At 42.6% G+C, this 15166-nt stretch overlaps 1 protein-coding gene across 2 annotated transcripts in view; it reads right to left on the reverse strand.

Moving 5' to 3' along the window:
- Nucleotides 1–15166, reverse strand: part of rheb (Ras homolog, mTORC1 binding) — a 38396-nt gene that overhangs the window by 14673 nt on the left and 8557 nt on the right. The window contains exon 2 of one of the 2 annotated variants that reach the window (XM_029755544.1): nt 11121–11192. The exons of the other annotated variant lie outside the window; for it this stretch is intronic. Coding sequence (XP_029611404.1) covers nt 11121–11192 — 72 coding nt within the window. The remainder of the gene's footprint in view (nt 1–11120; nt 11193–15166) is intronic. 2 annotated transcript variants of the gene reach the window in all.

Below are 15166 nucleotides of genomic sequence, written 5' to 3' on the forward strand. Positions count from 1 at the left end.
ACATTCTCCCCCAAATTTGAAACTCACGCGGTGCGTATATATGCCAGTTAGGCTCTACACCCCTTGTAAAGCGGATTCATGTGCTAAATTTTAAGAAGTTATTTGGCCACTTTAGTTGTGATACAAACCTTATTAAAACATATAGGCCTATGGGCTAGTCTTCATGAGCTGTGCGACTATGTGTCACGTCCTGACCAGTGAAATGGGTCATTTTGCCATAGTAGTATGGTCAGGGCGTGGCAGGGGGGTTGTTTTGTGTGTTTTGGGGTTGGTTTGTTTCTAGGGGAATTTGTTCTAGTTTTCTGTTTCATTTTCCATGTGTGGCCGAGTATGGTTTCCAATCAGAGGCAGGTGTCTTTCGTTGTCTCTGATTGGAAGCCATACTTAGGCAGCCTGTTTTCCTTTGGGTTTTGTGGGTGTTTATTTTCCGTTTAGTTGTTGTACCTGACGGAACTGTTGAGCGTTTGTTATTTTGAAGTGCATTCATTAAAATCTAAGATGAGCACTATACACGCTGCGCTTTGGTCTCTTCAATACGACGCTTGTGACAGAACCACCCACCATAAGAAGACCAAGCAGCGTGGGAGGAGGTACGTCGAGTCATGGACCTGGGAGGAAATCCTGGATGGGGCAGGACCGTGGACAAGGCCGGGAGAGTATCGCCACCCGCCAGAGGAAACAGAGGCAGCGAAGGCGGAACGGCGTTACTGGGAGGAACGGCAAGAGGAGGCTGAGAGGCAGCCCCAAAACATTTTTTTGGGGGGGCATACGGGGCGTATAGGAGAGAGTCGTGGAGCAAACCGGAGCCAAGAAAGGAGTCAAGCGCTGAGTTTGATGCGAGATTCCGGGAAATGGTACTGGCGGAGAGGGCGTGCAGAGGGGCGAGAAATGCATTACGGAGTGATGCGCACTCTCGCCCATCCGCACGCACAGAACGGTGCGGTCGGTACGGGCTCCGCAGCGTTGCCAGGCGAGAGTTGGTCGGCAGCCAGGAAGAAGGGCGCCGGCTCAACGCATCTGGCCGCCTATGCGTCTCCTCGGCCCAGTTTATCCTGCGCCTGCTCTACGCACGGTAGCCCTCATTCCCCAGCACAGCCCAGTTCGCCCTGTGCCAGCGCTCCGCCCGTGCCTGGCTACAGTGACCATCCAGCCAGGACGGGGTGTGCCAGCCCTGAGCTCCAGACCTCCGGTGCGCCTCCACGGCGCAGTGTGCCCTGTGCCTGCTCTGCGCACCCAGTCTCCTGTGCGTCTCCCCAGTCTGGTGAGACCGGTTCCAGCTCCCCGTAGGAAGCCTCCAGCGACGCCCCTCGGCCCGGGGCCTCCAGCGACGCCCCTCGGCCCGGGGCCTCCAGCGACGCCCCTCGGCCCGGGGCCTCCAGCGACTACCCTCGGCCCGGGGCCTCCAGCGACTACCCTCGGCCCGGGGCCTCCAGCGACAACCCTCGGCCCGGGGCCTCCAGCGACGCCCCGGGCTGAGGGACGCCCCTCAGGCCCCTCACCCCTCAGGTGTCTTTCGTTGTCTCTGATTGGAAGCCATACTTAGGCAGCCTGTTTTCCTTTGGGTTTTATGGGTGGCTATTTTCCGTTTAGTTGTATTACCTGACGGAACTGTTGAGCGTTTGTTATTTTGAAGTGCATTCATTAAAATCTAAGATGAGCACTATACACGCTGCGCTTTGGTCTCTTCAATACGACACTTGTGACACTATGATTCGAACAAGTCGCAAAAAAGGCATTGTTTCTAATGCTGGGCATCATTCACAAGTGATAATATATAATTCAAGTGATAGGATAATATTGTCACCCATCAGACTATTCTTGATTTAATCTTGTCTTTACATATACAGTGGCTTGCGAAAGTATTCACCCCCTTGGCATTTTTCCCATTTTATTGCCTTACAACCTGGAATTAAAATAGATTTTTTGGGGGTTTGTATCATTTCATTTACACAACATCCATACCACTTTGAAGATGCAAAATATTTTTTATTGTGAAACAAACAAAAAATAAGACCAAAAAACTGAAAACTTGAGCATGCATAACTATTCACCCCCCCAAAGACAATACTATGTAGCGCCACCTTTTGCAGCAATTACAGCTGCAAGTCTCTTGGGGTATGTCTCTATAAGCTTGGCACATCTAGCCACTAGGATTTTTGCCCATTCTTCAAGGCAAAACCTCTCTAGCTCCATCAAGTTGGATGGGTTCTGCTGGTGTACAGCAATCTTTAAGTCATACCACAGATTCTCAATTGGACTGAGGTCTGGGCTTTGACTAGGCAATTCCAAGACATTTAAATGTTTCCCCTTAAACCACTCGAGTGTTGCTTTAGCAGTATGCTTAGGGTCATTGTCCTGCTGGAAGGTGAACCTCCGTCCCAGTCTCAAATCTCTGGGAAACTGAAACAGGTTTCCCTCAAGAATTTCCCTGTATTTAGCGGCATCCATCATTCCTTCAATTCTGACCAGTTTCCCAGTCCCTGCCGATGAAACACATCCCCACAGCATGATGCTGCCACCATGATGGTTTCTCTCGGGGTGATGAGAGGTGTTGGGTTTGACATAGCATTACCTTGATGGCCAAAAAGCTCAATTTTAGTCTCATCTGACCAGAGTACCTTCTTCCATATGTTTGGGGAGTCACCCACATGTCTTTTGACAAACACCAAACGTGTTTTCTTATTGTTTTCTTTAAGCAATGGCTTTTTTTCTGGCCACTCTTCCGTAAAGCCCAGCTCTGTGGAGTGTACGGCTTAAAGTGGTTCTATGGACAGATACTCCAATCTCCACTGTGGAGCTTTGCAGCTCCTTCAGGGTTATCTTTGGTCTCTTTGTTGCCTCTTTGATTAATGCCCTCCTTGCCTGGTCCGTGAGTTTTGGTGGGCGGCATTCTCTTGGCAGGTTTGTTGTGGTGCCATATTCTTTAAACATTTTTAGAATGGATTTAATAGTGTTCTGTGGGATGTTCTAAGCTTAAAATATTTTTTTTATAACCCAACCCTGATCTGTACTTCTCCACAATGTTGTCCCTGACCTGTTTGGAGAGCTCCTTGGTCTTCATGGTGCCGCTTGCTTGGTGGTAGCCCTTGCTTAGTGGTGTTGCAGACTCTGGGGCCTTTCAGAACAGGTGTATATATACACTGAGATCATGTGACAGATCATGTGACACTTAAATAAAGTCCATCTGTATGCAATCTAACTAATTATGTGACTTCTGAAGGTAATTGGTTGCACCAGATCTTATTTAGGGGCTTCAGAGCAAAGGGGGTGAATACATACGCAAAAACCACTTATGTTATAATTTTTTTGAAACAAGTAATTTTTTTCATTTCACTTCACCAATTTGGACTTTGTGTATGTCCATTACATGAAATCCAAATAAAAATCCATATAAAGTACAGGTTTTAATAATACAAAATAGGAAAAACGCCAAGGGGGATGAATACTTTTGCAAGGCACTGTACTAAATAATATATGTGACATTTGTTATGATTTAGAATGGACCATTATCATGCAACTGTATCAAAACAGGGGCACCGGGAAAAAAAAATACATGTCATCTATGCACTTAAATAGCAAATGGAGGACACTTTTCCCCGTAGTTTATTTTCATGCCAGCCAGGTAGGCTATACTCCTGATGCAAATATAAGCAATGTGCTTAATATTAGGAAAGTTGAGAAATAAATAAATAAATATAGTAGGCCTAGTCTATAGAAAGCTGATGGGATCCTCCTCTTTTTATTAGCAGCCATCACTCTGTTTTCTCCCTCAATTGCATAGCCTATTTTATAAAAAAAAAAAAATCTATATTTCACCTTTATTTAACCAGGTAAGGTAGTTGAGAACAAGTTTTCATTTACAACTGCGAAGCAGTGCGACAAACAACACAGAGTTACACATGGAATAAACAAGCGTACAGTCAATAACACAATAGAAAAAAAAAATATTAAAAAAATAGAGTCTATATACAATGTGTGCAAATGGCGTGAGGAGGTAAGGCAATAAATAGGCCACAGTAGCGAAGTAATTACAATTTCGCAAATTAACACTGGAGTGAAATAATGAGCAGATGATGATGATGCACAAGTAGAAATACTGGTGTGCAAAAGAGCAGAAAGTAAATAAAAGCAATATGGGGATGAGGTAGGTAGATTGGGTGGGCTATGTACAGCTGCAGTGATCAGTTAGCTGATGTTTAAAGTTAGTGAGGGAAATATAAATCTCCAGCTTCAGCGATTTTTACAATTCGTTCCAGTCATTGGCAGCAGAGAACTGGAAGGAAAGGCGGCCAAAAAGGTGTTGGCTTTGGGGATGACCAGTGAGATATACCTGCTGGAGCGCGTGCCATGGGTGGGTGTTGTTATCGTGACCAGTGAGCTGAGATAAGGCGGAGCTTTACCTAGCATAGACTTATAGATGACCTGGAGCCAGTGGGTCTGGCGACGAATATGTAGCGAGGGCCAGCCGACTAAAGCATACAGGTAGCAGTGGTGGGTGGTATAAGGGGCTTTGGTGACAAAATGGATGGCACTGTGATAGACTACATCCAATTTGCTGAGTAGAGTATTGGAAGCTATTTTGTAAATGACATCGCCGAAGTCGAGGATCAGTAGGATAGTCAGTCTTACGAGGGTATGTTTGGCGGCGTGAGTGAAGGAGGCTTTGTTGCGAAATAGGAAGCCGATTCTAGATTTAATTTTGGATTGGAGATGTTTAATATGAGTCTGGAAGGAGAGTTTACAGTCAAGCCAGACACCTAGGTATTTGTAGTTGTCTACATATTCTAAGTCAGAACCGTCCAGAGTAGTGATGCTAGTCGGGCGGGCGGGTGCGGGCAGCGAACGGTTGAAAAGCATGCATTTGGTTTTACTAGCGTTTAAGAGCAGTTGGAGGCCACGGATGGAGTGTTGTATGGCATTGAAACTCATTTGGAGGTTAGTTAACACAGTGTCCAAAGAAGGGCCAGAAGTATACAGAATGGTGTCATCTGCATAGAGGTGGATCAGGGAATCACCAGCAGCAAGAGCGACATCGTTGATATATACAGAGAAAAGAGTCGGCCTGAGAATTGAACCCTGTGGTACCCCATAGAGACTGCCAGAGATCCGGACAACAGGCCCTCCGATTTGACACACTGAACTCGGTCTGAGAAGAAGTAGTTGGTGAACCAGGCGAGGCAGTCACCCGAGAAACCAAGGCTGTTGAGCCTGCCGATAAGAATATGGTGATTGACAGAGTTGAAAGCCTTGGCCAGGTCAATGAAGATGGCTGCACAGTACAGTCTTTTATTGATGGCGATTATGATATCGTTTACTACCTTGAGCGTGGCTGAGGTGCACCCGTGACCAGCTCGGAAACCGGATTGCACAGCGGAGAAGGTACGGTGGGATTAGAAATGGTCAGTGATCTGTTTATTAACTTGGCTTTCGAAGACTTTAGAAAGGCAGGGCAGGATGGATATAGGTCTATAACAGTTTGGGTCTAGAGTGTCACCCCCTTTGAAGAGGGGGATGACTGCGGCAGCTTTTCAATCTTTAGGGATCTCGGACAATACGAAAGAGAGGTTGAACAGACTGGTAATAGGGGTAGCAACAATAGTGGCGGATAATTTTAGAAAGAGAGGGTCCAGATTGTCTAGCCAAGATGATTTGTACGGGTCCAGGTTTTGCAGCTCTTTCAGAACATCTGCTATCTGGATTTGGGTGAAGGAGAAGCTGGGGAGGCTTGGGCAAGTAGCTGCGGGGGGGGGGGGGGGGGGTGTTGGCCGGGAGTGGGGTAGCCAGGAGAGCATGGCCAGCTGTAGAGAAATGCTTATTCAAATTCTCGATTATCGTGGATTTATCGGTGGTGACAGTGTTACCTAGCCTCAGTGCAGTGGGCAGCTGGGAGGAGGTGCTCTTATTCTCCATGGACTTTATAGTGTCCCAAAACTTTTTTGGAGTTAAAGCTACAGGATGCAAATTTCTGTTTGAAAAAGCTAGTCTTTGCCTTCCTGACTGACTGCGGGTATTGGTTCCTGACTTCCCTGAACAGTTGCATATCGCGGGGACTATTCGATGCTAGTGCAGTCCGCCACAGGATGTTTTAGGGAATAGGGAATGTTGCACAACATGAGCTCACATGAAGTGTTTGATTCCATTTTCGAATACATTTGCATTGATGTCAGAGTGATTAGAGTACAACAGAGCGCTGAGTACCAGGCAGATAGCAAGTTTGGTAGGCTACTAATGACCAGCAGCAGCATTAGAGCTTGGAGAAGCCTAATTGCCATGACTAAACGGTCATGTGGAATTTGACTGCCTTCATGACTTGTGACCACTGGTGTGGCGGTAATATGGTCACTACAACAGCCCTAATCGTGAGTGTATGCCTGCGCATGCGTGCTCCTGTGTTGTTGGTGTGAGTGTGTCTACCTACAGTGCCTTCAGAAAATATTAAGACCCTTTGACTTTTTCCACATTCTGTTGTGTTATAGTCTGAATTTTAAATTGATTAAATTGAAATTGAGTCACTGGCCTACACACAATACTCCATAATATCAAAGTGGAATTATGTTTTTTGATTTTTTTTTAAAACAAATTAATAAAAAATTCAAAGCTGAAATGTCTTGAGTCAATAAGTATTTAACCCCTTTTTTATGGCAAGCCTAAATAAGTTCAGGAGCAAAAATGTGCTTAACAAGTCACATAATAAGTTACATGGAACTCTGTGTGCAATAATTGTATTTAACATTCTTTTTTTTTGTGACCCCATGTCTATACCCCACATATACAATTATCTGTAAGGTCCCTCAGTCGAGCAGTGAATTTCAAACACAGATTAAACCACAATGACCAGGGAGGTTTTCCAATGCCTCGCAAAGGACACCCATTGGTAGATGGGTAAAGAAATGGAATATCCCTTTGAGCATGGTGAAGTTATTAATTACACTTTGGATGATGTATCAATAAACCCCGTTACGACAAAGATACAGGCGTCCTTCCTAACTCAGTTGCCGGAGAGGAAGGAAACCGCTCAGGTATTTCGCCATGAGGCCAATGATGACTTTAAAACAGTTAGAGTTTAATGACTGATCTGAGAAAACTGAGGATGGGTCAAGAACATTGTAGTTACTCCACAATACTAACCTAATTGACAGAGTGAGAAGAAGGAAGTCTGTAAAGAATAAAAGACACTAAAGTAATACTGCAAAAAATGTGGCAAAGCAATTAACTTTTTGTCCTGAATACAAAAAGTCATGTTTGGGGCAAATCCAATACAACACAATACTGAGTACCACTCTCCATATTTTCAAGCATAGTGGTAGCTGCATGTTATGGGTATGCTTGCAATCGTTAAGGACTGGGGAGTTTTCAGGATAAAAAAGAAACAGAATGGAGCTAAGTACAGGCAAAATCCTGGAAGAAAATCATGGTCAGTCTGCTTTCCATCCAACACTGGGAGATGAATTCACCTTTCAGCAGGACAATAACCTAAAACACAAAGCCAAATCTACACTGGAATTGCTTACCAAGAAGACAGTGAATGATCCTGAGTGGCCGAGTTAACCGTTTTGACTTAAATCTGCTCAAAAATCTATGGCAAGACTTGAAAATGGTTGTCTAGCAATGATCAAAAACTAATTTGACAGAGCTTGAAGAATTTAGAAAATAAGCTTTTAGAGACTTACCCAGAAACACTCACAGCTGTAATCGAAAGGTTGCTAAATCGAATCCCCGAGCTGCCAAGGTAAAAATCTGTCGTTCTGTCCCTGAACAAGGCAGTTAACCCACTGTTCCTAGGCCGTCATTGTAAATAAGAATTTGTTCTTAACTGACTTGCCTAGTTAAATAAAAAGGTTAAATAAATACAAATATTTAAATAATGTATTCGCTGCCAAAGGTGATTCTAACATGTATTGACTCAGGTGTGTGAATACTTAAGTAAATAAGATATTTCTGTATTTCATTTGAAAAAAATCTTCACTTTGTCATTATAGGATATTGTGTGTACATTGGTGAGAAAGAGTCTGATTTCAAAATAGATTTAACACAACAAAGTGTGGAATAAGTCAAGGGGTATAAATACTTTATGAAGGCACTCTATGTATATGATAGACTGTAGCTATATGAGATTAAGTGGGTAAGGTAGAACACTAACATCTGAAAAGGTCCCCTGGCTCTTCATCCCTTTTGCTCTATGCAAATGACCTGCTGTGGTGTTGAGTCCACCTACACAACCAATTCATAAAAATGCTAAAGGTATCAGGAAGGGTCATTGACATGGCAGGTTTCAGCAGTGTGTGTGTGTGTGTGTGTGAGGATGTGAGGGGAGTGGAGCGAGGAGCGGAGCGTACGTAATTTGGCTGGAGCGTAGATCGGATTAAAAAAATGTTGGATCATAGGCCTTCTCTCCCTCCAATTTCGCTCTGGTACCGCTCAGCCACAAGCTCTGGACATGCTCTGCCAAGCATTTTTCATTTCCTTCACTGTTATTTTAATTAGGCCTATTCTGTTGTATTTATTTAACCTACCCCACCACTAATGCGCAGCGATGTTGATATAAGTCAACCAAGAAATAGGTCACAGCCTGTGTAATTGATAGCAAGATAACACATGAGCACATGCAGCAGCACTGGAGACATGTTGATTTATACACCGGAAAAAATATCAACGCAACATGCAACAGTTCGTATAAGGAAATCAGTCAATTGAAATAAATTCATTAGGCACTAATCTATGGATTTCACATGACTGGGAATACAGACATGCAGGGGCGTGGATGAGAAAGCCAGTCAGTATCTGGTGTGACCACCATTTGCCTCACGCGGCGTGACATCTCCTTCGCATAGAGTTGATTAGGATGTTAATTGTGGCCCGTGGAATGTTGTCCCACTACTCTTCAATGGCTGTGTGAAGTTTCTGGATATTGGCGGGAACAGGAACACGCTGTTGTACACATTGATCCAGAGCATCCCAAACATGCTCAATGGGTGACATGTCTGGTATGCAGGCCATGAAAGAACTGGGACATGTTTCAGCTTCCAGGAATTGTATACAGATCCTTGCGACATGGGGCCGTGCATTATCGTGCTGAAACATGAGATGACGGCGGCAGATGAATGGCACGACAATGGGCCTTAGGATTTCGCCACAATAAAATGCAATTGTGTTTGTTGTCCATAACTTATACCTGCCCATACCATAACCCCACTGGCACCATGGGGCACTCTGTTCATAACGTTGACATCAGCAAACCGCTCACCCACACAACGTCATACACCCTGTCTGCCATCTGCCCGGTACAGTTGAAAAAGGGATTAATCCATGAAGAGAACACTTTGAGACGTTTTTTTTACAGTTTGGGCAGAAATTCTTCGGTTGTGCAAACCCACAGTTTCATCAGCTGTCTGGGTGGCTGGTCTTAGACGATCCCGCAGGTAAAGAAGCCGGATGTGGAGGTTCTGGGCTGGCATGGTTACACATGGTCTGCGGTTGTGAGGCCGGTTGGATGTACTACCAAATTCTCTACAACAATTATCTGGCAACAGCTCTGGTGGACATTTCTGCAGTCAGCATGCCAATTGCACGCTCCTATTCAAAAGCTTGAAATATCTCGGCATTTTGTTGTGTGACAAAACTGCATATTTTAGAGTGGCCTTTTATTGTCCACAGCACAAGGTGCACCTGTGTAATGATCATACTATTTAAATCAGCTTCTTGATATACCACACCTATCAGGTGGATGGATTATCTTGACAATGGAGAAATGCTCACTAACAGGGATGTAAACAAAATGTGTGAACAAAATTAGAGAGACGTTCTTGTGCTTATGGAGAATTTCTGGGATCTTTGATTTCAGCTCATGAAACATGGGACCAACACTTTACACGCTTTATACAGTATTTATATTTTTATAGTTAAAAAAAGAGGAGTCTGTAACAGGCTAAAGTTGTCCATCTACTTTAAAAAAAATTGAGCGCAACAGAGCAAGTTACAACTGAAGTATCTGATATCAATAGATTAGAGAAAACACCAGTTGTTTAACACAGCGCCACATATCATCAGGTGGGTCCTGACGAAGCCTATGATATGTTGTTGAAATGTAGAATTTTTTATTTAACCTTTATTTACCTAGGCAAGTCAGTTAAGAACAAATTCTTATTTACAATGGCGGCCTACCCCGGCCAAACCCGAACGACGCTGGGCCAATGGTGCGCTGCTCTATGGGACTCCCAATCATGGGTGGTTGTGACACAGCCTGGAATCGAACCAGGGTCTATAGTGACGCCTCTAGTACGGAGATGCAGTGCCTTAGACCGCTGCACCACTTGGGAGCCCAAGCTTCTTACGATAGCCTACTTCCAAAATCAATCTGTACAGTCAAAGGCAGATGGGGTGTTAGTTAAATTATATTTCTTTATAAAAAAATGATGGAGCGAATTCAGAGGCAGTTTTTTTTCCTGTGAGCGCTGAGCAATTTTTAGCGGAGCTGGAGGAAATGGCGTTGAGCGCCGGAGCGCTATGTGAGCAATGAGAGGCTGTGTAAGGGCTATTTGACCAAAAATTTGAGTGATGGAGTGCTGCATCAGATGACCTGGCCTCCACAATCCCCCGATCTCAAACAAATTGAGATGGTTTGGGATGAGTTGGACCGCAGAGTGAAGGAAAAGCAACCAACAACTGCTCAGCATACGTGGGAACTCCTTCGTGACCGTTGGAAAACATTCCTCGTGAAGCTGGTTGAGAGAATGCCAAGAGTGTGCAAAGCTGTCATCAAGGCAAAGGGTGGCTACTTTGAAGAATCTCAAATATAAAATATATTTTGATTTGTTTAACACTTGTTCGGTTACTACATGATTCCATATGTGTTATTTCATAGTTTTGATGTCTTTACTATTATTCTACAATGTAGAAAATAGTAAAAATAAAGAAAAACCCTTGAATAAGTAGGTGTCCAAACTCTTGACTGGTACTGTATGGGTGTGTGTAGTGTGAGCTTCACCATGAATGAGGAGTGTAGATAAATGCACCTGGCTGTGGTCCAGCAGAACTCAGAGACCTGGGTGGGTGGCTAGTCCTGCCAACACAGGCCAGCAGCAGGGGAGAGGGAATGAGATCACACACACACACATACTTACTGTTTTCTATAGTTGGGTCATATGAGTCGACAAACTGGCCTTCCACAAACTGTATAGTCAAGGAAGATTTCCCTGTAAAGGAGATAGACACTTGTGAGCTTCAGTGTGTTTAATTAAGAATCCTTGCTGATCGATCACAATGAATTGTCCTTTGATTCACAAGTGGTATCATTCATCAGCGTCCTAGGAAAAAGCCAAATACTCTGCCTGCCTTGAGTGAATAGAGTGGATTTGTTCATATTTTGCTAAATGTCAAACACTGCCTTGTCTAGAACTGTAGAAAACACAATGCATGCCATTTCCAAATCACATTATGCTCCCTTCCAAAATGGGCAATATTCAAGAGACGGAGCATAGCTCAAATGCTGTTAAAATTGGTACGTGGTAAACTACTATTTCTGGCCTTTCACAAACAATTCCATGATATCAATGTACGTCAGAATAGCAGCTTACTAACATTAATGCATTTGAGCAATTCTCTTGGGTGGAAAAAAGCTAGCCTAGTGGCCTTTATTCAATAAAATGTAACTCTTCAAATAAATATCAAGACTAGGCTAGTCAATATAAGGGTTTCTTGCTGCATTCACAAGCCAGTGTTTAACCTCTAGTAGTAGCTTAACACACAGGCAGGATATGACTATGGTATACCATCATTAGCCTAGATGTCCCCACGACGTACTATTACTACAGATGCCTTTGTCTATCTAAACACTCCTATACAGTCCTCCAGCAGCCTGTTGCTATAACAACCGAGAGTGGAGCGTGGCCATCCACGGTTGGAGACGTGAAGCCTCTCGCTAGCTGGGAAAAACCCGGAGGACGAGAGAGCAGCTCGCTCCCATTTCCAATGCTCCACTAGTCTCTCATCAATTCTGAATGCTCACCTCCCAGTCCAAACCAACTCTCGTCTCCCTGGGTGGCGAAACTCCAGGGACAAACAAGGCGGTCAATTTTAGATCGATATAAATACCTGAATAAAAAGGCTACACGTGGAGTATGTTGGGGTCTTTTAGCAAAGGCTAGTCAGACAACAACATGTAGGAAATGCACACCATTCAAACCCGGTTTTAGATTAGGTTTGAGGAATATACATGTACAATGCACATCATTCCAAACCGGTTTTAGATTAGGTTTGAGGAATATACATGTACAATGCACATCATTCCAAACCGGTTTTAGATTAGGTTTGAGGAATATACATGTACAATGCACATCATTCCAAACCGGTTTTAGATTAGGTTTGAGGAATATACATGTACAATGCACATCATTCCAAACCGGTTTCAACCCTGTTTTTAGTTTGCTTTGTTGAAGAGGCATTGGAAGTGCAAGCTAATTGTAAATCCTTCTAACTCCAATTCATACCAGGTTACAGTTTGAGGTACACACTAGGCTTCAGCGGTATTCCGTATACTTTTGAAGTACCGACAGTACGATTTCCAATACCACCCCCCAAAAGAAAGAAAATATATTTTAAACAAATGTGTTCAGAAAAATTCTATGGGCGAGTCACATGGTATACTTGTTAATTAAAAGCATGTGGCGCAAACATGAAGATCCACTGTTGAGCAAGCAGCATAAGAGGTGAGTGATCAAGTTCCGCGTGAAATGTAAAAATAACTTGAAATAGTTATTACTGAAAACCATATATTAGTTTTAGTTTAATGTCGCGTGTAGTGAAATGTCAAGTACAGTGAAATGTCAAGTACAGTGAAATGCTTTTCTTGAAAGTAATACTATGTAATACTAAAAATAACATAAGGTAGAATAAAAACATGAGAAATGAAAATAAGAACATGACAAAGTAAGTAATCATACTACACTGAACAAAAATATAAAACACAACATGCAGCAATTTCACAACCGTTCACAACTTTGACATCAGCAAACTGCTCGCCCACATGACACCATACACGCTGCACTGTCTGCCATCTGCCCGGTACAGTTGAAACCAGGATTCATCTGTGAAGAGCATGTCTTACCTTGCTTCAAAGTAGCCGAGACAAAATCAGATGATATCCGTGGAGGCAATTATTTTAAGTCAACTTCTTTCATTGTCCAGTAGCCAAAGGCACAATCCTAGTCATATTAGCAAAAGGTAAAAATCTGTCGTTCTTGCCCTGAACAAGGCACTGTTCCTAGGCCGTCATTGAAAAAATAATTTGTTCTTAATTAACTGACTTGCCAGGTTAAATAAAAGGTAAAATAACACATTTTAAAAAACCACGCTAGTTGTTGCATATTAGATCTCCCCTCTTTCAACATTTCTAAGGGATATTTTCATCTCTGTCACATGAAACTGCTCACATGTGCATTGCGTTTTTGACAACAGTGTTTTCCCACTAATTGCATTATGGAACGAACATTTGCATGTACCGTAATTTCCGGAATATAAGCCGCACCCACTGAATTTAAAAAAATATATTATTTTGAACATAAATAAGCCACACATGTCTATAAGCCGTAGGTGCCTAACCGGTACATTAAAACAAATTAACTTTACACAGGCTTTAACGAAACACGGCTTGTAACAAAAATAAATAGGCTTTAACGAAACACGGCTTGTAACAAAAAATTCAAAATTAGCTGTAAGCTTTAGTTGTCTTTTTGCACTGAGTCAATTCTTCACGCTGCTGTTTCCAACGTCTTATCATCGACTCATTAAGACCAAGCTCCCGTGCAGCAGCTCTATTTCCTTTTCCAACAGCCAGATCAATCGCCTTCAACTTGAAAGCTGCATCATATGCATTTCTCCGTGTCTTTGCCATGATGAGGGTGACAAAATGACTACCGTAATCAGAATGATGGGAAGTTTGAGAGCGCTCGATTTAATCTAAACAGTAAACAAAAAAGTTGTTTGACCTTAACCCGTTCGGCAATTTCATTGGTCTAATGAAAGCTTCATGCCGCCAAAAAACTGAGCACGTCACAGAATGTGTTTTTCTGGAAAAAAAAAAATTGAAAGCGGGAAAAATCCATATATTAGCCGCGTCATTGTTTAAGCCGCGAGGTTCAAAGCTGGGAAAAAAGTTGCGGTTTATAGTCCGGAATTTACGCTTAGTAAATTTATTTTAACTTACTGCCGGAATTTATTTTAGCTTACTGCCTTGTGCATTGCTGCGCTTATAATGCTGAAGAAATAATACTTTATCAACATTTGAAGTTAAAAGGTTCTGATCTGTTGCATCAGACTCATTGTTTTTATTTTGTTAGAATTATGTAGCCTAGGCCTACTGGTTGTATGAATCTGGGATCTAGCGTCCCACACTGTCCCAAGGTCTGTTAGGAATGGGCTATTTCTTGTCGATAAGCAGACCAATACAATAGGTAAACTTTTCTTCTACAGGGGATAGTAAATAGTAGGCTAGTCATTTTGCTGTTCGGTACTCATCTTGTTGGCTGAGGAAAAGTAAATGTGGACAGTTATTCTAGCATCTTCAAAGTGTGCATCAGAATTCGGTAAGAAGGACTGCACATCGTTGCATCCTTGACATGTTCTGTTTATATGAATTACCATAATCCAAATGGGTGATTCTCATGAAACCAGTTTTAAAATGTCTGTAGCAAATTGAGTTACAAAACCATGATGCATCTGCAAAAATAAACTATCATTCTGAGGACTAAGATGTCTAGTTTTTCAAGAAAGTGTCTTATTTAAAATACATTTGCGCCTGGATTTTGTACATGTTCACCCCAAATTCTCATTACCGAAAAGTGTCCGGATTAAATTCTCGGGTCATTTTATAAAAAATAAAAAAAACGTTATTTGAATAAAACACAAAATATGTTGGTGTAGTTTGTCCATAAATCATAAAAATGGTATACTAGTTGAAGTTTACATTAAACTATAATATTTATTACGTGCAAGCACAGTGTCTGTGGACATAGTGTAAAACTTTTTCAAGTTCCTCTAAAAACTCCAATCTCTATTTAAATAAAGCTTTATTCCCCCTTTATACATCATCTAGAGCAGGCCTGGGCAATTCTTTTCCATGGAGGGCCACATTAGAATATATTTTTGCCATCGCGGGCCAGAATTATATTAC

Source organism: Salmo trutta, chromosome 6, assembly GCF_901001165.1.
Source record: "Salmo trutta chromosome 6, fSalTru1.1, whole genome shotgun sequence".
In the NCBI taxonomy this organism is placed as follows: domain Eukaryota; kingdom Metazoa; phylum Chordata; class Actinopteri; order Salmoniformes; family Salmonidae; genus Salmo; species Salmo trutta.